General features: G+C 37.3%; 12 protein-coding genes and 2 non-coding genes across 14 annotated transcripts; 5 read left to right on the top strand and 9 right to left on the bottom strand.

The window, feature by feature from the left end:
• Nucleotides 1–1475: 1475 nt before the first annotated feature.
• SOCG_02170 (triacylglycerol lipase) lies at nucleotides 1476–3387 on the bottom strand. The gene has a single exon (XM_013160664.1). The coding sequence runs from the start codon at nucleotides 3090–3092 to the stop codon at nucleotides 1575–1577; it is 1518 nt and encodes a 505-aa protein (XP_013016118.1). The 5' UTR covers nucleotides 3093–3387; the 3' UTR covers nucleotides 1476–1574.
• A 248-nt stretch (nucleotides 3388–3635) lies between these two features.
• Nucleotides 3636–4744, bottom strand: SOCG_02171 (uncharacterized protein). Its single transcript, XM_013160665.1, has 2 exons — nucleotides 4425–4744; nucleotides 3636–4357 (listed from the first exon to the last, which is right to left on the bottom strand). The coding sequence occupies exons 1-2, from the start codon at nucleotides 4620–4622 to the stop codon at nucleotides 3995–3997; spliced, it is 561 nt and encodes a 186-aa protein (XP_013016119.1). The 5' UTR covers nucleotides 4623–4744; the 3' UTR covers nucleotides 3636–3994.
• A 556-nt stretch (nucleotides 4745–5300) lies between these two features.
• SOCG_02172 (uncharacterized protein) lies at nucleotides 5301–8145 on the top strand. The gene has a single exon (XM_013160666.1). The coding sequence runs from the start codon at nucleotides 5366–5368 to the stop codon at nucleotides 6959–6961; it is 1596 nt and encodes a 531-aa protein (XP_013016120.1). The 5' UTR covers nucleotides 5301–5365; the 3' UTR covers nucleotides 6962–8145.
• On the bottom strand, nucleotides 7069–8163 carry SOCG_02173 (uncharacterized protein). Its single transcript, XM_013160667.1, has one exon. The coding sequence runs from the start codon at nucleotides 8066–8068 to the stop codon at nucleotides 7238–7240; it is 831 nt and encodes a 276-aa protein (XP_013016121.1). The 5' UTR covers nucleotides 8069–8163; the 3' UTR covers nucleotides 7069–7237.
• Nucleotides 8164–8173: 10 nt separating this feature from the next.
• On the bottom strand, nucleotides 8174–10373 carry SOCG_02174 (sphingosine N-acyltransferase Lag1). Its single transcript, XM_013160668.1, has 2 exons — nucleotides 10293–10373; nucleotides 8174–9857 (listed from the first exon to the last, which is right to left on the bottom strand). Exon 2 carries the CDS (start codon nucleotides 9655–9657, stop codon nucleotides 8503–8505), a length of 1155 nt encoding a protein of 384 aa, XP_013016122.1. The 5' UTR covers nucleotides 9658–9857; nucleotides 10293–10373; the 3' UTR covers nucleotides 8174–8502.
• A 711-nt stretch (nucleotides 10374–11084) lies between these two features.
• Nucleotides 11085–12567, top strand: SOCG_02175 (moeb/ThiF domain-containing protein; the record flags this gene model as incomplete). Its single annotated transcript, XM_013160669.1, has 2 exons — nucleotides 11085–11248; nucleotides 11307–12567. The coding sequence occupies 2 exons, from the start codon at nucleotides 11085–11087 to the stop codon at nucleotides 12565–12567; spliced, it is 1425 nt and encodes a 474-aa protein (XP_013016123.1).
• A 262-nt stretch (nucleotides 12568–12829) lies between these two features.
• On the top strand, nucleotides 12830–14928 carry SOCG_02176 (RNA-binding protein). Its single transcript, XM_013160670.1, has one exon. It carries the CDS (start codon nucleotides 12880–12882, stop codon nucleotides 14404–14406), a length of 1527 nt encoding a protein of 508 aa, XP_013016124.1. The 5' UTR covers nucleotides 12830–12879; the 3' UTR covers nucleotides 14407–14928.
• SOCG_02177 (SUMO conjugating enzyme Hus5) lies at nucleotides 14602–15662 on the bottom strand. The gene is made up of 6 exons (XM_013160671.1): nucleotides 15461–15662; nucleotides 15257–15389; nucleotides 15087–15110; nucleotides 14920–15029; nucleotides 14784–14863; nucleotides 14602–14726 (listed from the first exon to the last, which is right to left on the bottom strand). Exons 1-6 carry the CDS (start codon nucleotides 15524–15526, stop codon nucleotides 14666–14668), a joined length of 474 nt encoding a protein of 157 aa, XP_013016125.1. The 5' UTR covers nucleotides 15527–15662; the 3' UTR covers nucleotides 14602–14665.
• Nucleotides 15663–16454: 792 nt separating this feature from the next.
• Nucleotides 16455–16551, top strand: SOCG_16183. Its single transcript has one exon. It is a non-coding gene; the product is annotated as a tRNA-Ser (tRNA).
• An 11-nt stretch (nucleotides 16552–16562) lies between these two features.
• SOCG_16184 lies at nucleotides 16563–16634 on the top strand. The gene has a single exon. It is a non-coding gene; the product is annotated as a tRNA-Met (tRNA).
• Nucleotides 16635–16897: 263 nt separating this feature from the next.
• SOCG_02178 (60S ribosomal protein L38) lies at nucleotides 16898–17411 on the bottom strand. The gene is made up of 3 exons (XM_013160672.1): nucleotides 17322–17411; nucleotides 17082–17268; nucleotides 16898–16981 (listed from the first exon to the last, which is right to left on the bottom strand). The coding sequence occupies exons 1-3, from the start codon at nucleotides 17322–17324 to the stop codon at nucleotides 16947–16949; spliced, it is 225 nt and encodes a 74-aa protein (XP_013016126.1). The 5' UTR covers nucleotides 17325–17411; the 3' UTR covers nucleotides 16898–16946.
• Nucleotides 17412–17831: 420 nt separating this feature from the next.
• On the bottom strand, nucleotides 17832–19250 carry SOCG_02179 (hemolysin-III family protein; the record flags this gene model as incomplete). Its single annotated transcript, XM_013160673.1, has 1 exon — nucleotides 17832–19250. One exon carries the CDS (start codon nucleotides 19248–19250, stop codon nucleotides 17922–17924), a length of 1329 nt encoding a protein of 442 aa, XP_013016127.1. The 3' UTR covers nucleotides 17832–17921.
• Nucleotides 19251–19635: 385 nt separating this feature from the next.
• SOCG_02180 (DNA recombination protein Rad22) lies at nucleotides 19636–21649 on the bottom strand. The gene is made up of 4 exons (XM_013160674.1): nucleotides 20945–21649; nucleotides 20835–20891; nucleotides 20655–20777; nucleotides 19636–20593 (listed from the first exon to the last, which is right to left on the bottom strand). Exons 1-4 carry the CDS (start codon nucleotides 21287–21289, stop codon nucleotides 19769–19771), a joined length of 1350 nt encoding a protein of 449 aa, XP_013016128.1. The 5' UTR covers nucleotides 21290–21649; the 3' UTR covers nucleotides 19636–19768.
• A 103-nt stretch (nucleotides 21650–21752) lies between these two features.
• On the bottom strand, nucleotides 21753–23994 carry SOCG_02181 (methylenetetrahydrofolate reductase Met9). Its single transcript, XM_013160675.1, has one exon. It carries the CDS (start codon nucleotides 23878–23880, stop codon nucleotides 22051–22053), a length of 1830 nt encoding a protein of 609 aa, XP_013016129.1. The 5' UTR covers nucleotides 23881–23994; the 3' UTR covers nucleotides 21753–22050.
• Nucleotides 23995–23998: the final 4 nt, after the last annotated feature.

The raw sequence follows: 23998 nt of genomic DNA on the forward strand, positions 1-23998 counted from the left end.
AAAAGGAAGGATTGCGATAGAATTAGAGACGTAAAATGGCTGGTTTGGAGTGGATTCTGTTCACTTGGCTGGGTTTTGTTTGTTAGGGTAGGGTTTAAGACTTTGTTTTTTGTTTCTTCTCTTTCCTTGCGATATGGAATGGGTTGGGTTGTCTTTGTAAGTAAAAGTTGTAGTGGGGAAGTGTGTTTGATTTCTTCTGTTTGGAAATCAGAGATGAGATGAGCTAGAAATGAAATGAATCGAATTGAATTGAATTGAAATGAAATGAATTAAAAAGAAAAAAAAATTGTTTTATGGAAAGCTTTATAAATGCTGTCAGAAAAACCAAACGAACAGGTGTCGTCAACTTGGCGTTAATGGTAAACAAATGCATGTGACGGCATGTCTACGAAAACAATTGCAATGAAAGAAGAAGCATACGAGAATGAGAGGAGTGGTAGAAACAGTCGTAAAAAAGAAAATAAGTAGATATACAAATAAAGAGAAATTAAAATTAAAATTAAAATTGAAATTGAAATTGAAATTGATAAAACGAATAAAACCATTCCGTCGATTCGCTCGATTTTCTTTCCCACTTCATCTCCATCTTTTTTCTTGTCTTGGGTTCTTCCCCACAGTACTCTTTTCCATATTGACTAGTATCCCCCACTTTATAGCTATGTGGAGACGCACTCTACCTACAAGAGCCATCAGAGCCATCGACCGCCGGGTCATACATTCTTTCTCTACAGCAAACGGCCCCCACCAGACTGTATTTCAAGTGGGGAACAATGATCCATAAGATGTCTACAAAATAAAATGAAAAACGTGTTGAATAGATTCAAAAAAAAAAAAAAAAACATCAGTCATTTTCTTTATCTATCTATCTATCTATCTATCTATATTAAAAAAAAAACCCCCCAAAAGCTGAATTGTAAATTTTTTTTTTCTCTTTTCTTCGTTTGTTGCTTCTTGTTCTTGTTGTTGTTCATTCTTTTTTTTTTTACAACTGTTACCCTTGTTTCCTTTTTTTGTTGCTTGATACTTCCTAGCTCATTTTCTCATTGGATGGCTGTTTGCGGAGAAAGGAGAGCCTCGGCAAGTCCACGTTCCTTGGTTTGCTCCTATTGGCTTTCATTATGGGCTTAATTTTTCTTAAGGTAACATTTCTCCACTACATCGATCTATCCATTGTTGTCTAGATGTTCCGACATCATTTCGTAGTCGCTAGTCAGTCATCCAATCACATGCCACATTTGTCTTTTTTGCAGCCTTCCGTACGAGCGATTATCAGTTGTGTTCACTGCGTTATACTGCATTGCAATACATTATCCTTTTTTTCTAGAATGTTTGCTTAAGCTCGTACTATTCCGCAAACCCGGAATATCGTCGTATTTAATCGTACGGTAAACACACTAACGATTTACAAAGAAATAAATAATTCTCAAAGACAAGACTAAAGACTAAGACTAAGACAATAAAAGACAAAGAAAAAAGGTAGAGGTAAAGAGGTAGAGGTAAAATAAAATTTTTTTAAAAAAAAAAAAAAAAAAAGAAAAGAAAAGAAAAACAACATTCATAGGTAGCAACCTTGTTCATGTATATGCATTCATGCGACCTGCGTTGAAGGAATTTGGAATCATATCAATTTCTCGCTTTGTTTTTCCTTGAGCTTGTAGCTTTTTCACAATTCGTGTGTATGCACTTTCAATCAAAATTTCAATGGCACAATGGTTTCGCGTCACTGGAATCCTTTTCCATGTTCCTCGTTTTCCTCTCGTCATGGCATCCAGTAGAAACGAAGGGGTTGGATTTTGAATTACCTTTTTGATTTGTCGATAATTCAGTTTTGGAAGAATCGTAATGTCTCCAGAGTATTTTTGTGTAATCACAGACTGAAGCTTGCTAAAAAACGTCGGGAAAATTCCCAATTCTGATAACAGTCGAAATGTAAGACTCACCTCCTGTGCCGCTAAATCAATCGTCTTCTTCGCTGTTCGTTCCCACCAACTGTGAGATGTCGGATCCATGATAAAGGGTACAATGTGAAAGTTTACTTGCGACACAATAAAATGGTTCACGTGGAATAGTTCAGTAAGTTTCGAATGTGGAATATCATTGTCAACCGAACCATCCATCCACAAAGGTGCATCCGTAACACAAAACGCAGCAATTTCTCGTGTCAGTGGGTCTCTTTCCCACAACGTCGCGGGCTGAAACAAAAATGGTATAGAACACGTAGCCACTACTGCACTCCATATCAGAACATTCGGTGTAGTAATGTAATTTAGCAAACTCGGCATCTCATACGAACTGCCACACGATACTGTAACATTTAATACATAACCTGACCGATCAAATGCTTCTTGAAACGTATAATCACCAATCAACAGTTTCATCACTCTTTCTAAATGACGAATGTCCAAAACGCATCCCTTCGTAAAGTACTGTTTTAAACTTGCCCACAGGGAAAGCGGCGGGAGATTCGGATCGGTGAATACATTCAAATCCCCTGTGTGGAATTGCTTGAGTAGCAGCTTTTGTTCCTCCGTGTTTCGGACTGCGGCCGCACATGCAACTATGGCTCCAGCGGACGAGCCACATATGATCTTGGGTACCAGGCCTTGTTCATGTAGATCTTTCAAAACACCTATATGATTCATACCAAACGTACCCCCTCCACTCAATATCAAAGCTGTGTTTCCAACCGTAAACTTGAGTTTCGAAAACTCAACCAGCTTCTGCTCTATCGGAACATCCGGGCTCTCCTCCAGAAACTCGACGCATAACAGAACTTCCTGGATAAATTCATCAATCAGTCTTTTCGTCCCAGAATATGCATAATTGTACAGTTGAGCATTATCCAAGTTTGCAAAGTCTCTCGCAACCGAATTTCGTAAAACTCCAAACATGACTCCCACATTTCCAGAAAGACGAATTTTCCTCAGTTCATGAAGCCTACTTTCTACTAGCTTGTAATTGTACTCGTCCGATTCCGGTCGTTCTCGCCATTCATATTTTCCTTCTGCCATGTCCAATTTCTCGGCGGCTTGAAGCCAATCTTCGTATGTGGAAGCATATTCCATTTGAAATTTCAATTCATCTTTAGACATTTACATTTATCTAATGGTAGTTTTCTATTCCGATCAAATTGTCTCAATTCGTTCGTCAACGAAATTGGTTTGTAGTTAGTTAAAAACTTTTGAGTATGAGAGGAAACTGCAGAAAAATGATATACACAAACAGTCGTCTCAAGTTAGCCAAACACAACAACACCTATTTAAATAATTTTGTAATAGTGGGTCGATTGGAGTATCAACAAAAACCTTCACCCGCCTACTACACACCTCTGTCATCTGCACACAACTTAAACAATTTCCTTAAAAACAATGCTCTTTCAAAGAGAAAAAAAAACAAAAACAAAAAAAGTAAGAAATAATAATTATTTTGTATTCTTTATACATGTTTGACAGAAATCGTTCCATAATATAGCTTAGTACGATATTATAATAAGTTGGTGAGCATTGTGGTACTTGCATCACTTGAGTAAACAAACAGAAAATGTCGAGGTTTGTTTATAGAAGAAACCGAGAATAATTTTTAAGCTCCTAATGTAAACTACTAGCTATTCTTACTGAATATTTTAGAAAGAGGAAAGGTAAGAAATAAGCGGTCCTCGCTTGCCTTGATTTTTTTTTGTAAGATATAAGCTATACTAAAAAAATACCATCTGGTTACTTTATTTATGCGCTGCACAAACGAAAGGACCAACAATGTATAAGATATTAGGTGAAAAAAAAATAATAGAAACCATGACAGATATTTGCATTATGTACTGTGTGTATGTATACTCTTTTCGCGGCTGAATGTTTGACAGAAAAAAAAATATTGGTCATTGTAAGCGTCCAAACCGATTAACATATAAGAATAGAAATAATAAACCAATATTTTAAAGTAGCGGCATGAATGATAGGATCCTTTCACAGTCCAAAGCCGCCTCCACTCGAAAAGTCATTTACAGTTGAATAGGCTTTTCAGGGAAATCAGAACCATTTTGTAAATGGACTTCTTGCTCTGTACCATTGGATATGTATTGGATTTCCAAATCCTCGATGGAATGCACTTTGATAACATTGTTGAAAACCAGCAAGCAACAACCCAATTGGAAAAAACTGTACAGATTGGAGGCGGCAACAATAACCATAAATACCTTTTGCATATTGGCGCTGCATACCATCACATTTTCGCTGCCAAACACTTCGCATAGTATATAAGGATTCATGGAAAAGTAAATCAGCACACATGATCTTAAACACATGCTAAAGAAGGCATCAACTGTTGACCACAAGAGTAAAAGGTGAGACCAAGAGATTTTTTTCTAAATAGTTAGTATGCGAATTCGTCCTATGTGAAAAAAAGGAAAACCACTTTTCCGGTACACATACCTTGTAAGCCAAAAAAGTTCCAATGAATCCGGAAATAAGAGTGCCAATGCTCCAAAGTCCAACGTGTTTCCATCCTCGCAAGAGACAATAAAGCAGTGAAAGATTCATGCCGACAATCGCTGCAAACATAAAAAGACAAGGAATTTTTACATATTCGATAGACTTCAGAAACGATAAAACTTTGGAGAAAGAAGGCATTGTGATTTTTGCTTTTCAAAAAAGAAGGATGCTTGTTGTTTCTAAGTCTACTTGGATTTGGTTTCTATAAATAAACAGGGCCTTTTGTTTTTTTTTTGTGTATGTGCAGATGTAAACATAAACATCTCCTACAAAACAAACCCATCGTCACGACACGTCTTTGGAAACCATTGTTTACTTATGTCATTCTTTTTCCTACAACATGTCAAAAATAGAATGAAAATAAAAATTTTTAACGCTATTGATTGATGTTATATAGGAACTACAGTCATGTGATTGCAATGTGGAAGGGCTCAACTTCCATTTTCAAACATAACATTCTGAATCAATTTGTAGCTATTTAAAATGTATCAAAGTAAATTCTCCTACTTAGCAATCTTGATTTTCACCATATAGAGTTGATAAAAGCTTCTATATTTTAATTGATAGTAGTGGAAACAATGTTTAACAACAATAGAAGAAAATATTTTTCGTTCAGTTTTTTTTCTTATTTATTTTCAGATATATATAAACCCTTTTCTCTCATTTCTTACATGTTTTTCTTCGTCCTTTGTTAATTTTATTTTTTTTTTATTTTGTTTGTTTACGTTATTCGGTTATTTTTGTATTCATCATCGTCATAGTTATTATGTACGTAATAGATTCTTAAGCGAAATGTCCAGAGAAACAATCATCATTCTTCAACCTACCGTCTGCCAACATCTAATCGCGTTTAGATCATTAGACACGGCCAGTTTTAGATCATGAGCAATGGTTCTAAAAATTATAATGCGCAGTTGACTGCTGCAGCAGCTTCAACAGCACTTCACAATCGTAGGGGATATAATAGCGATGAAAACTATAGAACTGTAAATTCTTTCCTTGGAAATCGCACTTCAACTTTTACCAGTTCTACTTATTCACCTCAATATGACTACTTACGTTCAAAGGCAATACATGCGCCGTATGTTCCAAGGACAAGCGATGCAAATTCACGTAATGTAAGCTCGGTCTACAATCCCTCTTCTTCTACTGCCAGTACTTATTCACCTTCTAGTACTGGAAAAAGATATACTTTAACTTCTGCATCTGCAAAGTATCTTGCAAAATCCGAAAAACAGAGAAATCCTTCTAGTTATGCATACGACTTTACTCCTTCTTTTAGTCCTCCTATAGAGCGTCGACGTGCACCGTCTATAAAAAGCAACATTTCGGAAACTCCTAGTAGTAGAAATTATGAGGATTCTCAGTTACATGCGAAGGCCGTTCAGTATGCTCAGCAAATATCTGAGCGATCCAATAATGGCACTCAAGCAAACAATGCAAGCTCAACAACGCGTATTCCTCTTTCAAGCAGAAACAGTTATCGGGGACCTCCTATTGTTACAAATAATATTAGATCAATAGGTTCAAGTAGCATGCCTTCTTCACCTATCGGTGCTCAGGCTTCTTATTCGGTTTCGTCTCCTTTACAACGTTCTACCACTACGAGTCGCCCATCACCTGGGGTGACCCAAAAATCAGCTATGAAAAAACATTCTCCCGCGGTTTCGGTCGATGGGCAATTACCTGACTATACGCCAAAGAAGCGTGTAAGTATTTACGAAGATAAGGAAGATAACAGGATGGATAATTCGTCATCAGAATCTCTGTACCAGGACGTCAATGAAGAGTTTCAATCTAACCCGACGGAGTTGAGTGGATCATCTGCGTTCTATGTTCCATCAACGAAGCGTATCTCTGTGATACCACCTAACGCTCCTCGCAGCCCTTCTCACTCTGTCAATTCTGAGAGTACGCAGTATATGTCTTTAGAAGATGCAGCAAAGAGAAGAGTTGAAGAGATGCTTAGACAAATGGACGGTGGTAATCAAGCCAATAATATGAGTCCTATGCCTAACAACGGTCATCCGTTGGAAACTATTCCGGACGACAACACTTCTTTCGTTTCAGAAAGCAGCTTTGATCGCGGTGGCAACAGTGGACGTGGTAGAAACCTGTTTGCTAAATTAAAACCTAAAAGGTCTAACTCCAAAGCATCACGCGACTTGCCCTATGGCCATTATGGTGCTTCTTATTCCTCTTTGGTAGGTAATGGCACTGGACGTTATACAATGCGTGGATCTAGCTTTGGTAGTCAGCAGCGCAAACCTATTTATTCTCTTCGACAAACACCCCAACCTGATAATAGTAATCAAAGATCTTATACTTTCAGTGGTGCTAACCGGGACGATGCTGAATATGACCATAGATTTGCCAACGATAGCGACAGTATGCTGGATAACCAACCCCCTCAGAAGCCCAAGAAAAAAGGAAATAAGCTTAAGGCTTTGAAAAAGCTTTTTAAAATCAGATTTTGAGAACGTTAACAAGATTGGTAGACGCTTTAATTCAGAACTAGACCCTCCGATTTGTTTAACTAGCATGACTTGCTAACGGTTTTATCTAATTATCATCTTATTAATATATAATTTATTATAACTTTTGGTTATTCTACTGTTGCTCGCTTTTTATAACTCACCCAACATTTCAATAATAGCTACGAGCTTTGTGGTGTTAGTTTCATCGTATTTTTTTGGTGGTTCTTTTGGCTCAACAATTCTCATTCCATACAATAAACGCTATTATTAACATTATCAGGTAAAAAAGAATGGTTTGTTACCACTTCGATGGTCACGGCTGGCAAGATCTTCTAAGTAATTTCTTGACAGAACTTCCGTAATTGTAGGTTCTCTTTCTTCCCAATTCATTATAGTTTCGTTCAGTAAGTACTTGCCGGTGTAATCTTGATAATAATTTATTTGGTCCTTTAAATCATCGTTAGGATTGTACCGAAGGGGCTCGGCGTCAATGAAAGACCCTTGATCGCCAACTGGGTATCCGTTTTCCATGCTCGATAAGCCATCCATGAGTGATATTCTGCAGCTTTCAGCGTCGCTCACAACTTCTGGAGAGTGGCTACGTACTTCCTCATCGTTTGATTCAAGCTCAATAATTTCCACTGAACCTATGTTTTCCTTCTCTTCGTCATCTGCTGGTTTCTGGTTTCGTAACGGGAATTGAACATCTGGCTTGACACGCAATGGTTTGTCAGGTACTGATCTAGTCGGTAGACGATTATTGGCATTGGCATGAGTGTCGTTTGAATTCAAAGATTCCTTATGCTTTCCATTCGATTTCATATACGATAAGCGAGCGCATCCAGTTGAAAAAGAATATCTAGTCTCTTTTGGTTCCTCGTTATATACAACCAAAGCTTCACAATTAGTAGAATCGTTTTGATCTTCATTGTCTGAGCTTTCTAAAACATTTTCGGAATAATTTTCACGAACAGTTGATATCCACGATACTAAAGGATCGTAACTAGAACTTTGGTTGCTTGGAAATTCCATTGCCATACGAGCAGCAAATGATGAAACTTGTTTATTATCTAATTTAGAATTTTGATTCTCTTTAAATCCATTCATACTTAATTATTGAATTGATCGGGTTGTTGCTCGCGTTACAACAGATTCATTCCACTTGTCATATTCATAAAGTAAACATACATAAATAAACAAAACAATGTAGTACTCAAAACAAAATAGGTAGATTTTTTAGAATAACTAACATAACATTGAAATTTCTAACATTTAAGCTAACGATTTCTTAAGAATGAAGGGAAAAAAACTAAATTATTTAATAAAATTTTTTGAATCAAACAAGTAGCACTCCATAACTTTTCTTTATTGACAACAAAGTACTGTATATGGAGAAATCATCAATTGATCACCCAATGAGTTCATAACACTCAGCATTCATGGATATTCAAACTTACTCTTGAGATTCCGTCAATCACTTTTTTTGAATGCATTTTGGAGACTTCATATTTTCTAATAAAACAAAAATTAATTCTTGCTATTTATTTCTTTTTAGGATCTTCCTCTGTCTCTTCCTCATCGTCAGACCGACTATCGACAGCTCCAGCACCGGAGAAAACACGATATGCGACTTTGACAATCATTCCAAACCAAATGTAAATTAAAATTTGCAAAGAAAAAAGAAGAAATATAAAAGCATAGTAAATTCGCTCATTAAATATATAACCTCTTGAAAGGTCCATATGAAATCCACCTATAATCCTAGGAGCAGATGTTACCACAACTTTAAGGATTCTGTAAAAAAGGTAATGCCTCGAATATATCCAACTCATCATGAATAGACCGAATAAATAATCACAGATTTTACCAAAGCCGAGGTATTTGATCATTTTGGAGCCCGAAAAGATGTAGTCTGATAAATCAAAAATGTATAAAATGGCATTACCAACTCGAAGAAAATTAAAGCAATAGCTCAAAATAATTAAAGAACATGTGACAATGTGATGAGCAAACATTTGCCAATGATCCGCGCGACGTTGTTCCACATGAAGAACATAAATTTGTTGTAACCAAAACCCGAACTGAACAAGGTAATAAAATTTAAAAAGTTTAGTCATGTAATACTGAGGATATTGTTCAAAAAGTTGTTCTTCATGATCCCAATATCCGCTGGTACGATAAATGTAGAAGCCAAGTATCCAAAATGTGAGGTAATACAAAAAGCAATATCCTTGTTCACAAAATCGAATAACGACTTTTCGTTTTCTGATCCCCCAAGATAAAATAAAAGGACAAAAACAATAGTCCATAACGATGCTTCTGATAGCAGTAAAATTAATTACCCAAAATAAAGAAAAAAGAAGGTCTTTGGGGCCTTTTCCGTAAACACCGTCTGCTTTTTTGTAGGACAAAACCATGAAGGGTTCAACGTAGGACCTAGTTGACGGTAAATAATACAAAAAGATGCATAATGAAATAAGAGCTACGGTGATCTCTTTTTGCCATAGAACAAGAAATAAAGGAGCTTGTACTAATTTTTTGCCATCCTTCGTCACGAAATTTCTCCGATCTTCAAGAGAGCACTTAAAAACACCATCATCATTTCCTACATGAAGAACATCTTTTATAGGGCTCTGGCCAACGGTCTTGGTACGAGTAGCCTTATGATGTTTTCCTTTGGAAGTTTTCTTGCTCATAGCGGATTCGAACAAACACAATAACCTTACAATGTCAGATTAGGTCTCGTAAAGTTTGTTTAGATAGAATGAAAAAGGATGTTTGAGTATCAGATCCAATATAAAAATTTTAACCAACAACGAAACACAAAAAGACGAAATGCAAAAGAATGGAAATGAAACCAAACACCGTAAAGTTTAAAGAGACTGACAGGAAACAACTAACAAAAAAAATGTTAGTAAACATATTACTATACATAAGAATGCGAAAATTCCTTGCAGAAGCCGAGACACATAAGCATTAAGAATTTAGTCAGCAGCTGAGAACCCTTTCCTGTATAAAAGTAAAATTAATAAAAGAAAGATAAAAGATAACAAAAAGAAAACCTCGGATTTAGCCAACATCGCTTTTGGTCCATAATGTAGCTAGAATGACAGAAGCGGTAATCGAAGAGTAACTGAATTACCGCTTCATTGAAATCATAACATATAACGGCTACAAGTTGATCAAAGGAACTTCAATTCAGCTTAAAGAGTTCTCTCCACTCCAATATCTAACCTGGTTCCGGTAACTCTTTATTCAGTACAAGACAAGACATTCCCCAGTATTTTGCTGCTAATTCTCATACGAAGAAAGAAATTCGCATTTTACTTACCGAGTATAACTATTAAATTGCAGAAATCCTCTACTGTAAAAATCGTACGTGCGGATGGCAGAATGCTTGGCGCCTGGGATGGCTACGTGGCCATCGTTTTAAGAACAGAATACGAATGGATATGTTACTTCGGTCGTTACTTTCTATGAGAATGGTAAGTGACGAGTTACTTCTAATATGTTACTTAGATTTTTAAGAGATTATTGAAATTAACAAGAATATTAACCGTTGGGCCCAAGTACAGGTGTTTTCTTTCATCGCATTGTGTAAAGAATTATAAACGCTTCTACTTCCGCAGGTGTAAGTTGCGATGCGTATTAGTGGCCGACTCCAGGATTCGCTGAAATAAACATACGCACCCCTTGAAATTTGCTGCCGCTTGAGAGCTTCAAATAGTGAATGTAAGCTATAGCTTATTTGTTTAAGCAGAGAGCGTCCTGCTCATATTGGTTTTGTATTGAAGATGTACTTCAAACAGCTGTGTTCCATGCTTACATTTACGATGCGCACAGTGAAATATCTGGACATAGTATACTTTTCTTACTATGAATGGATATCTTAGAATAAAAATTATTTTGCCAACAATAGCACTACGTTTTGTTTACATTACGTGTCACGAAAAATTGACCAAAGGGTCAGAATAAAGGAAACAAAAGGTATTCTTAAGAAAATTAACAGAAGTTTAAAAAATAAATTTGTTACATAAATCCCCATTTTTACTAAGGACGTCAGATATGTGGTTTCTTCTCTATTCTGTAAAACCAACATGTATTTTGTCATATATAAGTAGCAATGTCACTCACCAATCCAAGCTGCTACAACAAAGATTTTATGACTTGCACTGGGATTTTTGCACAAAACCAGAATGGCGGGTTGGAAGCTTCCATCATGGGCGATGTCAAAATCGTTTTGGATCGCCGTATCTTCGTCAGTTACTACAGCTGCTCTAATTCTCGGTACGTTGGAGTCTCAGAAGCATCGTTCAATCCGTCGCTTACAATCGATGATTGTAAGTGACTCAGGCAAGAGTATCGAGCTTTCTCCGTCGGGTGCTCTTTTAGATGATGAAGAAAACATACGTGAAAGTCAAATTGAAACAGACTCGAAGATTCCTTATGATGAGGATCTAATTCGCGAGCAGCTCGCTCGCAATTATGCTTTTTTTGGTGAAGAAGGTATGGCAAACCTTCGTAACTCTTTTGTTGTAGTCGTAGGTTGTGGTGGTGTTGGTAGCTGGGCAACTGTAATGTTGGCTCGCTCAGGTGTACAAAAGATTCGAATTATCGATTTCGACCAAGTTTCTCTTAGTAGTCTAAATCGCCATGCTATTGCTAATCTTGAGGATGTGGGAACTCCAAAAACATTGGCTTTAAAGCGGGCCATTAAACGTTTTGCCCCATGGGTTGAAATCGAGGCTTGTAATACATTGTTCAACCCTGAGTCCGCTGATGAGCTTCTTTCCGGAAGTCCATCCTTTGTTATTGATGCTATTGACAACATTCAAACGAAAGTTGATTTATTGGCTTATTGCTACTATAACCAGATTCAAGTCATTGCTTCTACCGGTTCGTCTTGTAAATCCGATCCCACTCGTATGAATATTGCTGATATTTCCGCTACTTCTGAAGACCCCTTGTCTCGTGCTACTCGCAGAAGGTTAAGACTGAAAGGTGTTATGGAAGGGATCCCTGTTGCGTTTTCTTCTGAAAAACCAGATCCTCGTAAAGCTACCCTGTTGCCCTTAGCTGAAGAAGAGTTTGAGAAGGGAGATGTCGATCAATTAAGTGCTTTGCCAGAATTTCGCACTCGTATCCTTCCAGTAATCGGACCCATGCCTGGTATTTTTGGTCTTACTCTTGCTACTCATGTATTAACTCGAATTGCAAAATATCCTATGGACCCTATTTCCACTCAAGTTCGTCCTCGTCTTTATGAAGAAGCCGTAAAGCGTCTGCATGCTGAAGCAAGAAATGCAAATGTACGCTTAGATAAAACTTTTAACGCTTCCGAAATGTCTTATATTATTGAAGAAGTATACTGCGGTCGAAGCGCCCTTCTTCCCCATGAAACTCAAAAAGTAAGCGTGGTGCGATGGAATCCTCACTTACCTTTCGATCATACAAATCTTGTAGCTATGACAAGGGACGAAGCACGTAAGCACGAGACTACTGTTTTGGACGCTCAGGTCGATCCCTCTACCGTCTATCCTAAAGAGGTTATCGACGTTGTAAATAAGTTCCTACACCGTTTGAAAGTTTGGAAGATGCTTTATTAAATAGCACTAAAATTTTCTTATTTTTTGTTTACTGTTTACTGTTTAGTTTTGATATCATTAGGTAGGAGGTATAGGTATGCATGCAATCAATTGTCTATTCAGGCAGAGGAATGCTGTCGGTAAGAAGTTATTTGAATTTTACTATTGTCTCTTCTTTTGTTCATATGTCTCAATAGAAAAATGATTTTTAAAACATATCTCATCTCCGTTAATTATTTTGTTACTTTTCGTTACCCAACTGTGCACAAGAAGTACTAACTAGTAGTGCATTCCTACTGAACAAGCAGTTTTTTCGATCCTACAGATTCCCTTATGTCAAGTTCAAGGCATCGTAGCTATCAGGAAGAACCTGTTCCTGAGAGAAGATCTCGCTTCTCCCGTGATTCGGCTACTAATGAACGACCCAGAGAATCTCGGACATATCGAACAAACGACAGATCTTTAAGCCCACCTGCTTATAGAGACCGCTCTTTTCATAATAAAGAAAGTGAAAGATACACCTACAAGCCATCTTTGGATCCAGTGGAAGCAGCTGCCGCAGCTGCTAAACGTGTAGCAGAGTCATTGCAATCTGGTCGTTCCTTCGATGAAGACAATAGTGCTAAACAAGTACAAAACTCGGAGAGCTCTGTTCCACTTCCCAATGCACCTGCTCCACCTCTTCCTCCTAATTCTCAGTCTGGGTTAAATGATGTGGTACCTCCTTCTATAGCAGATATAACCGGGAAAGTTATTGAAGGCGAAGGAGTTTTTACGATTAACGTTGAGATTAATAATGTTAAAAATCGTTATATACTCGTAAAATCATCCACGTTGTCTGAAATTGAACATAAAAGTGGAGTTCAATTGTATTCAAAAGGCCGCTATTATCCAAACAAAGCATTAGCTTCTGACCGAGACCCTCCTCTATACCTTCATGTGGTAGCAAGCTCTGCAGAAGATTTGTCAAAGGCCCTAGCCGAAATAGAGTCTTGGATACTTAAAGATATTGGACCACTCGTAGATGAGAGAAGGTTTCGAAGACGAGATGAAATGGATCGTAACCCATCTCAAGGTGCATCTCCTCAGGAAAATTCAAGTCCAAACGAACATCAAGGAATACGTAAACGATGGAATGAAGAAAAAGTTTATATTAACCTGACTCCTATCAAAGGTTTCCATCTTCGTCAGGCAGTGGTCGGTCCTCAAGGTGCTTATGTAAAACATATCCAGCAAGAAACTCGTACTCGAGTACAAATAAAAGGACAAGGATCTGCTTTTATTGAACCTTCTACTAACCGAGAATCTGACGAACCTTTACATCTGTGTATAATGAGCCACGATATGAACAATATTCAAAAAGCAAAACCATTATGCGAGGATTTGATTGCGAATGTACATCAACAATACCAGGCTTGGAAAAATCAATACAGAGAAGGCGGTCAAGGATCACAAGCTTATAAGCAGTCCAATCGTAGTCATTACTCCAACCGCTCATCCAAAGCAGAAACACCCAGCAATCATGGGACTCCACCAATGACCAATGTATCACCTGCTGCTAACTTTAACGCCCCTTTGTCATCTACGTCTGTTGTTCCACCTGGCACTTCAGTTACAGCAGCAGGCTACCCTCCAGGTATGTCTCCTGCAGTTCCCATGATCTCGCCAAGTATGCCGTATGTGTACGGGGCACCTGGAATGTCAGGACCACCAGGGATTGATGCCCCGGGTGTTGGTATTCCAGCTATGTCCGCGCCTGGAGCAGATCCATATGCAGCTTTCGGGGGCTACAATGCCTATGTTCAGTATTACCAACAACAAATATATGCTCAAAGTCGTGGGGCAAATCCGCCGCAATAACTGAAAAGGTGGGATTAGTTTGGTGCTTGGGCAATGGACGACTATCGTAGTGAAAAGTGTTTTCTACGTTATCTTGAAAAATACATTCGTTTTTTTTTTGAATTTAGTGTCGATGTTTCTTTGTTTAGTGTTTAATGTAATGATTCGTCTAATCGATTTACAAGTGGGAGCGATTAAACAATATTCTTAAGAAAATATCTGGTCAACAGCGACAATAATTTATAAATTAGGGATACAGAAAAGAAATGTAGCTCTATTTTTATGGTGCATTTTCTTTAGCTTGTGCGCGGACGCGCCTTTCGTATTCTATTTTGTCTTTTCTAGTTTGATTGAGATTAGCACTAGCTAAAACAAAAATGATTCATCAGAAAACTTACTTGAACATTGTGTAAGCCTCCGTCTGGGCAGGAGAAGCTATATTAGGATCATTTAATAAATCCTGAATTCCTAGTAAGATCTGAAATAGATATTAGCGATGAGATTTCAGAGCCATAGTGGTTTAAATAATCATACCTGTTTAATGGTAATAGCAGGCTTCCAGCCTTCTTCTTCATTTAAGATAGAAAGGCAAACAGTGCCAGAAGGATAAACATTAGGGTGGAATAAAGGTGGAGTAAATCGGCCTAAACGATGTTAGAATGCTGGAAAGACAGTCTTTGTAAATAATGGCTAGAGCTTACATTTGGGGGGACGCGTTGGATATTCTAAAGACATGTAGTTAGCAAAAACCATGCGTCGAAATATGGTATCCAACTTTTCTGTTGATAATGAATGCTTCAGTGCATGGCGAATTGAATGATGATTCGCAAGATAGGCAAGCACTGCATGTATCAGAAATATCAAGACATACCTTCAGGAAAAGTCATAGTTAATTTATAAAGACCGCCCTCCCATGAAGTTTTAGGTTTACCAGGAATTCCAACTGTCCAGTTCATTAAGTCAAGACCGCCATCGGAGGATTTACTAGGCTTTGCAAAAAAACCCTGAAGAAAAGTATTAATACTCAAACTCAGGTGAAAGAAATTTTATAGGTTATTAATGTGGTATCACTTACAAATGGGTGGTCTCTCCTCCATTGTTTGCGCTCCTCTTGGAGTCGAGTTTTACAAAGAGACGACATTCTTAATCAATTTATTTAACCAATTTAACTTTGGAATTATTTATTTGCTGAGTGTGAATTTCGATGTCGACGCTTTAAAAGCTTGAATTTGGTGGGTAGTGTGGATTACAAAAAAAAATGGCAATCATTGTAAAACAAATACAATGGCGATTGTTCTTCTCTGTTAAACATGAGAAAAGAAAATTTAAATATAATTACTAATAATTTTAAATTAGTTAAGTTTTACAAGATTCTTTTACGAGCGTGGAGAATGATTTTTGTCGCAAGCTACTCTTCTTTGGTTTTCATGAAGAAGCAAATTTGCCTTTCTAGTTAAAAAACATGTAGTAACATTAATCTCATATCTAACTCCATTAAGTTACATGAAAAATCGTTCTCTACATTTCAACTGGCAATAAAAGGTTACAAATATGAGTTTTAGCAGGACAAGCTGACTTTAAAATTAAATGTTTAATAATAGAATCATATCCCAAGTGCAAAAAAAATAAAAGTAAAAGAATTTCGATTTCTCAGTAGAAAACTAAAAAAGCGCCAAATTTACATCCTCATTGTTTATTAGTGCATTTGAACAAGAAAGCGTTAGTAAATAATTCAAATACTTACCAAGAAAAATAAATGTTTAGCTTTTACTTTTTCATCCATATATACATATTTGTTTATGATGAATCTAATCATATAGAATAGAAGGGAAATATGTACAAACCGTTGATAAAGTACTACTGTATTGTAAGATACCCATAAGCAGCAAAAAGCAATGAATATATCACGACGAAATTCGTCTTGACACAAATTGATCAATACTTTTTTCTTTCAATATATATAAAATAGATTCACATAATATTGGCTGTTCTTTGTTAAAATATTATGGTTTTATGGAAATAAAGAATTGGAGCATAAATAATTCTTGTTTAATCAACTCTCAACAATAGTCAGTATGTCCGAGTGGTTAAGGAGTTAGACTCGAATTCCCCATTCGAGGCATCTAATGGGCTCTGCCCGCGCAGGTTCAAATCCTGCTGCTGACGGTATAAATGTGTGCGCGGTAGGAGAGTGGAACTCCGACGGGCTCATAACCCGTAGGTCCCAGGATCGAAACCTGGCCGCGCAATTCTTTTTCATTTCTGTTTTTTTTTTATTGTTTGATACTATGTGATTTCATTTTGGATAATCATCGTTCACTATCTTTTAGCGTCTTTAGAAATATCCTATTTCCTAGAAGCATGAGTATCTGGCTACGAGTCCTGACTTTTCGTAAATTAGGATAGTTTACTCATGAATAATAATTTTCAACCAATATTCTACGTGAATTTACTTTTTATACAAAACGAAACTGTTCACAACGTCGTCCTTACTATCTTGCTCCTTTTCTACTTTTTTACATTTGATCCTGTTCTTAAAACCGATAATTCATTGATTCTTTCTAAGCCTTCTTGCCAACTTCGGCAACGGTAAGGGCTAATACAACTGTTAGTTACTTGCAAAGAAGATGATACTTAGTTGAATGTACAAACACAAAAATTTTTGTATGTGTCCATTCGCATTTCTTTTAACATACCAGGAGGAAGAGATTGACGAAGTTTCTCGGCCTTCTTGGCATCAGCGACAACCAAAGTGTAGAGGTACTTGGAGCAGCGAAGCTTGAACTTAACGTCCTTGTTTTGGTTCTTCTTCACACGGGCAGAAGTCGCATCACCTCTGTGAGCAAGCTGTAAAAAGAGCTTAATATCAGTGACCTGGCGAGGCTATAACACGATGTTAGTTTCTCATGAAAACCAAAAGGATAAAATTCGCATACCATTTTATCGACTTGCTGGGTAACTTGCTGTGCACAGAATCGAGTTGAGTTGTTGCGTTGTGTCCTATACACATTGTGACTGCTTTTTCGCGGGTCCAACAATTCGGGATTTCCTTAGACTTGTAGTGTCAAGTTTCAATTCATTTTCTTTTCAATGATTAGTTTTAATCAGCATAACAAAAACAATTTTATTTAAATAAATAAAGTTTGATATGTGAATATACAAGCGTTAGGTACCTCTTGTAAACGACAGGATAGTACATTCAAGTATTAAAAGATTTTTATTATTTCTAATTCCCTGCTTTTTTGATAAAACAAACAAAAAGCCATTCCATCCATCATCAAAGTGTTTTGAATAGAGGGATCAATATGAATTGTCCCAATCAATTCAATCTTTCAATAATATCATTATGTACAAAACGAAAGTTATAAAAGTATTAAAAAAGAAACCAAAAGAACACAAAAAGGAACAAAAAATTAAAAATTGCGAAAAATTGTAGAGAATACGGGTTCATGTTATGTCCTTTCCTAAAACGATATATGCATGATTGGGGGTTCGCTTGGTATAGTCATCATCATTCGAGTTATCGGCAATAAATATTATACACAATCACAGGCGAACCCTCTGTGAGTTGTTTCAAATGTCTTTATACCGTAATAATGAAAACCTATACCAATGATAATAGCAATATGCCACAATTGATGACTATTTCCCACAATGTCAAATATGCCAGGATTTAACTTTTCAGGTATATGTAAAGCATAAAAAATAACTCCAATAATATAGCTAAAAATTGACATAAATACGGGTTTCAGATAAATTAACGTGCTGGAAGTGCCTTGGATATAGCACATCGTAAGTAATGGCAAGAACCCACTACACGCTAAACCAACAAAGAAAAAGATTTTAAAGGAACGATAATTATAATCATTGAACCATTCTTTCCAAGGCATATATATTCCTATACACCCAAGCGACCCAGTGACGGCTATGTAAAGTACACGGAACATGCTGTGACATTTGAAAGCATGGAATTCAACTGCAATAATAGAAGCAGCAATGAGAGCTGAAATACCGACATAGTCCATGCAAGCAGCACGTCGCATGTGCTCATACTTGGACAAACTGGAAAACGTGTGCCAGGTAACCGAGCAAGCTAAGCATTTCATCGCACATACTAAAAAGAAAACACGAACAATACGATTTGATACAGAAGATGAAATCCAAGAAGTAGACAATGGATAAAAATATGACGTGACCATGAGGAATCCAAGGAATGCAATTAGATGGGTCCAAATATTAAACGTTTCATTATGGAGGGCAAGCATTGAGCGAATACATCGGCGTTTACTGGGATAGAACCGATATCCACGAACGATGAAAGGGTTATTTTTCCATTCTAAAGGAACCTCTTCTACTTTAAGAAGTCGACTCTCACCTGCACGAATGGCACTTTGAAGTTTTTCTTTGGTATCTTCAAAAATTTCACCAACCGTTGTTCGACTCTCAACATTAGCTATATCTTCCAAATCGGATAGTAAACTTTCCAAAACATTTAAAGCCTTCAGTGCTTTTGAAGGAAATGAATCACAGGCAGCCAGCACGTCATGGTACTTTTCCTCAATCATCCGAAGGAAATACATAACCTGGTTTTTCCCCAAAATGGTACTTCCAATGAAGGAATTTCGTAATCTTACCAATATCTCATACGTGGTATTCGGTTCCTCTATTGTTGGAAGTCCTACCTCTTCAATTCGCTTCATCCGATCCCCCAAACGGCTGAGAAACATATCAAACTTGTAAACAACAACATCTTCAGGAATGTCTCCCTTCTTTTCTTCAACTTCGTATGAAGAATGTCGGCGGCCATGGACACGTTTCTTAACTCCTTCCGTTCCGTCTGGCACGGACAATTGCATTTGAGCCATCTCCGTAGATTGAATTAATTCTTCCTACCACAGGTTTCGACCTTCTTTTAAAGATTGTTAATGCTATTTTTGTACTCTTCTCTTTATATGCAATCCTTGGATTCTCGCCGACGTTTGAATTGACACAGTGTTTGGCTTTTGGCAACTTCACTACATCCGTGGGAAACAGACACTTTGCCTCCAAAAAACCGCTATTTGTTGGCCTTTTTTGTATTCTTATATATGGTATCAGATATTACCATATAGAGGATGCATATTTATCAAGATAACGTAGGCTGCTTTAAGTTACATAAAAATGATGGACGGATTTTGTTTACATAAATGTAAATAAACAATACAAATTTGTACTTTAATTGAATTAAATACTTAAAACAGAAATACTTAACTGATTATTATTTAAGGTCATCACAAAAAGGTGGTTTGGATTAAATATTATCTTAAAAGACTAATCTACATAATTAAAGTACCCGGACTGATACATCGTAAAATAAAAAAAAAAGAATGTTTAGGAAATGAAATCAACTTGTTTTATGTTTTTTATCGATTCCAGGGTCATCTTGCAAGACTTTCGGATTGGTTTCAGAACCTGACGTAACATTTACTTGACTTGTTTCCATTGAATTTTGACGAGAAGAAGTAGTGTCTTGAAGAGACCTTTTTGTACCTGAAGATCTCCGCTGCTCAAGAGAGACATTAGGCGGCGCTCCAACTTTTCCGTTAGGTCGAGTCTGGGCTCTTTCAGCAGGCTTCACTACTGATCTATGAACTGGAACTGATTTTGAATGGTCCACCACAGACGATTTTCGTATTGATGGACTATCCAACCGAGGATTAAAATTTGCAGAATTAGGAGCGGAAACAGCTCCCTCGGCAGCAGCAGCAGCACGAGCACTAATGAATTTTGCTGAAGAAGGAGAAGGCCCATTGAGACTTAGTTGATCGACCTTTGGAGGCAAACCTGGTCCATTAGAATTCACCTTTTCGTTCATCGTTTGTGGAGGTCCAATCATAGGATATGTATTATTACGTTGGATAGACTTCGAACCTGATTTGGGTTTCGCATCGGAGTCTTCAAATGACTTATTAGCGGGAGAACCCGTATCAGTAACTGCCAAATGGGCAATCATATCATCTTCTACAAAGATATTATCCAATTCCTCGTCAGAATACATTTCTGGATCTCTGTTCTCCGGCCTTGAATTGACAGCAGATGGATGGACGGATTTTTCATTTTTGACGACCGGCCTATTGTTGGCTTTTGCCGAGGCATTACTCATTTTCATAAATTCTCCTCTCGATCCAGATTCTGACTTGCGAAATAAATCACCACTATCAAGTTGATACTAGAAGAAAATCTGTTAGTCGTTGTACTGTATTTTCTTCTCGATATTTAACTATACATACTGCTGGCGGTTTCATTTTTCCAATTTCTCGTAGATAATACTTGTCATACATGCAATTTCCAAGACTGTTTCCGAAGTTTCTGAGAGCACGTTTTAAGGCATCCGTGGTTCCCTCTTTTTTGCACTTAATAAAACATTAATAAATGATTTCTCATAACCTGATTCTGAATTTTTTGCAAACCTTTTCAAACGCTGATGCTTTTCCTCTACAGTTATCAATTGATCCGTAACCAATATCCTATATTCATTAGTCTCTTGTTTGTTATAAATACTAAATAAACGGTAGGATACCTCATGATATGCTCCATCTTTAATAGTCACTCGAACCACAACGCTTAGTCCTAAACTCACTCGATTGGTTTCTTTGTTTTCGTCCAGAAAGTCAATATTCACACTTCTTATAGAGGATGACCATCCATTAAATCCAAAAATTTCATTAGCAAGTTCGATTGCTTTCCAAGATTCAATATAGCTCACTGAAAATCCACCTGGACCAGACCTCCGGGAAACATACTCTGGGCCCAGTTTCCTGGTCAGTGATGCTTGTAGATATTGGTACTCATCCGCTGAATATGGATCTCCGAAACCGCCATTTTTCTCTTCTTCTATCGTATGTTGTTTCTCACGGAAAGACATTTTGTATTATTTATTATGACCCCAAAATGAATTTCCAATTGTATATGTCTCCCAGTAGGAATGGTGTTGAGTTCAGACCAACACCTAAAATTACTCAAATAGTTTCTTACTACCAGAATGAAAAAAAAGAAGATAATCTAAACTTCTTTAGTTTCTATTAAAAAATAAAACAAATTTGCTGTTGAAATTTCACATAAATAACTGCTAAAGTTATTCTCACTTTTGTATTCTAATTCCACCACTGGCTCCAATATCACTGTGGTTTGTACTAGTTAACGAAACTATTACATATAAAGAACAGTACTTAAAAATTAAATTAATTTCCTTCCATCTTACTCAAAAACGAAACATTGAAAGAACATATACAAAACAGCGAATTCCAAACTACTCCACTGTTCTGCTTCGTATTTTTTCGGTCAATACTTATGCTCTTCTTTTTTCTACAATGAAGAAAGAAAATTATCTTTATTATTAATATAATAGCAAGCATATCTTCGTATATATATCATTAGTATTAAGAGATAATAAAGGATAAATGAGGATAAAAACTATCGGATGACTGTTGAAGCCAATGCAAATATAGAGAAGGAATTCATAAACGATCAATTTAATTTTGAAACCAAAACCATCCCAAATAAACAAAAACTGTTGAAAGAGAGTGTGGGGTTATTACCTTACATTGATTTTGAGCACAAAGCCCGGATAAACAAAACACAAACAGGTGAGGAATAAAAGAGAAAATTAGCAAACACCTTTTTAAATCATATAGCCACTCCGTTGTAGAGCTCAGGATGAATATCTTCCAAGCTTCTCAATTTTGGAAAAATGTCAAACAAAGATTGGCCACGTTCATAATTATTGTCAACAATAACACAAAGCACCCAGCTGGACATCATGGATACCAATAACTTGTGTGTTTCAGATTTGGGATCGTGGGCCGAAGCCCAAGCCATACCAAGAGAATACGCTTCGTCTTTCCAAGCCAAGAAAGAAGTAGATTCAACGATAGTTGGTTGAATTACCTCCCGATTGGGAAATACTCCCCATGTAACTGCATTGGGAACTTCATATGCGGCATTGGTATCCAATTTCCCAGAAACAGAAATGAAGAAGTAAGACATATCTTCCATCTGGTGAAGAGATGATTTTATTTCATCAATCAAGGAAGGGTGTACGAAAAACTCAACGTAAGGTTTTTGGTATACATATCCATTAGTTGGACCCCAACCATGGACTGGATCAGAGCTTTTAACGCCATTCAGAGCAGGCTGGGAATTAATTGTGAGAAAAGCTTTGGTATTCATATATTCCAGCTGGTCCTGTATCACTTTTGCCTCTTCTGATATAGGCATATCGCTCCAAGGTAAGCTAGTCTTTACTTTCGTGCAGTAGCTTGCGAAAAGTTCACCGAGCTCTCTGTAAGATTTTGGACTGCCCCAAAGAGCCAAAATTTCAGGAGCCGACTGACGTAGGCCATGACGGGAAGGATCAAATTCACCAAACGCAGGGCTACGGGAATCACCCCATCGGCCATGAGGAAATTCATCCCATTGTTCTGTTCTTGATATATAGCTTTCCAAACGAGTTCTCCAGAATATAGGACGCACATCTTCATTCTCACGTTTGGTACCGTTGGGGAAAATATCCGTACGGTTCGTAGTCAGTTCGTTTTCAGGTTTTTTGGTTACTTCCTGAAGTTCTTTATCGAGCAAGCCGAGTCGCTCAATGATCATTTTAACGGCCTTTTCTAAGTTCATAGTATAGAAATGAAGACGGGTTATACCATTATCTATTAATTTTCGGCAGAATTGTACCATTAGTTCTGCACCACGCTCGCGAATATCATCATCGTTGTCTTTTACGGGTAATAATGCGTCCATAAAATGCTGGGGAATCTTTACTCCGCTCCATTTCGCTCTTCGAATAAACGAATCCCAAGCTTGAATAGGCATGATTCCTGGAAAAATGGGTACCGATATACCCCGTTCCCGGCATTTCTTAACCCATTCAATAAAATTATCGGCATCATAAAACATTTGCGTTACGATAAAGGATGCTCCAGCATCCACTTTTTCTTTAAGGTGACTTATACTCCTATCAATGTCGTCGCCTGGTGAGTATCCTTCAGGATAACCAGCAACACCAATGCATATTTCATCTCCATAGGTTTTTTTTATGTATCGAACTAAATCCGCCGCGTAGCGAAAGCCACCCTCCGCTTGGGTCCATTCGGTTTCATTTTTGGGTGGATCACCTCTCAGTGCCAAAACATTACGACAGCCCGTATCGTAAGCCTTTTTCAAGGCGGTCCTTATCATTTCACCTGACATATTTGTACAGGTGAGATGCATGCATGTGTCAAGCTGAAAATCTTTTTGAGCAACATTTACAATCACTGGAGTTAAATCAGAAGTAGACCCGCCAGCTCCCCAGGTCACATCTACAAACATAGGATATCCCCATTCTTTCATGCGATCTATACGATTGTAGAGATTTTGAATACCTGTGCTTGTTTTCGGCGGAAAAAACTCATAGCTCCATGTAATTTTGTCTTTCCAATCCGAATGTTGGAGTTTGTCACTAATTTTCATTTTTACCACCCAATTCTAACGAACCTTACCCAGTGTAATAGTTGGCTTTGGTTGAGTTTTGGAATTCCAATCTCCTATAAATCGATACAATGAGAGATGGTTATGTGGATAACCTTAC

The sequence above is a fragment of the Schizosaccharomyces octosporus genome, assembly GCF_000150505.1.
Source record: "Schizosaccharomyces octosporus yFS286 unplaced genomic scaffold supercont6.1, whole genome shotgun sequence".
In the NCBI taxonomy this organism is placed as follows: Eukaryota; Fungi; Ascomycota; class Schizosaccharomycetes; order Schizosaccharomycetales; family Schizosaccharomycetaceae; genus Schizosaccharomyces; species Schizosaccharomyces octosporus.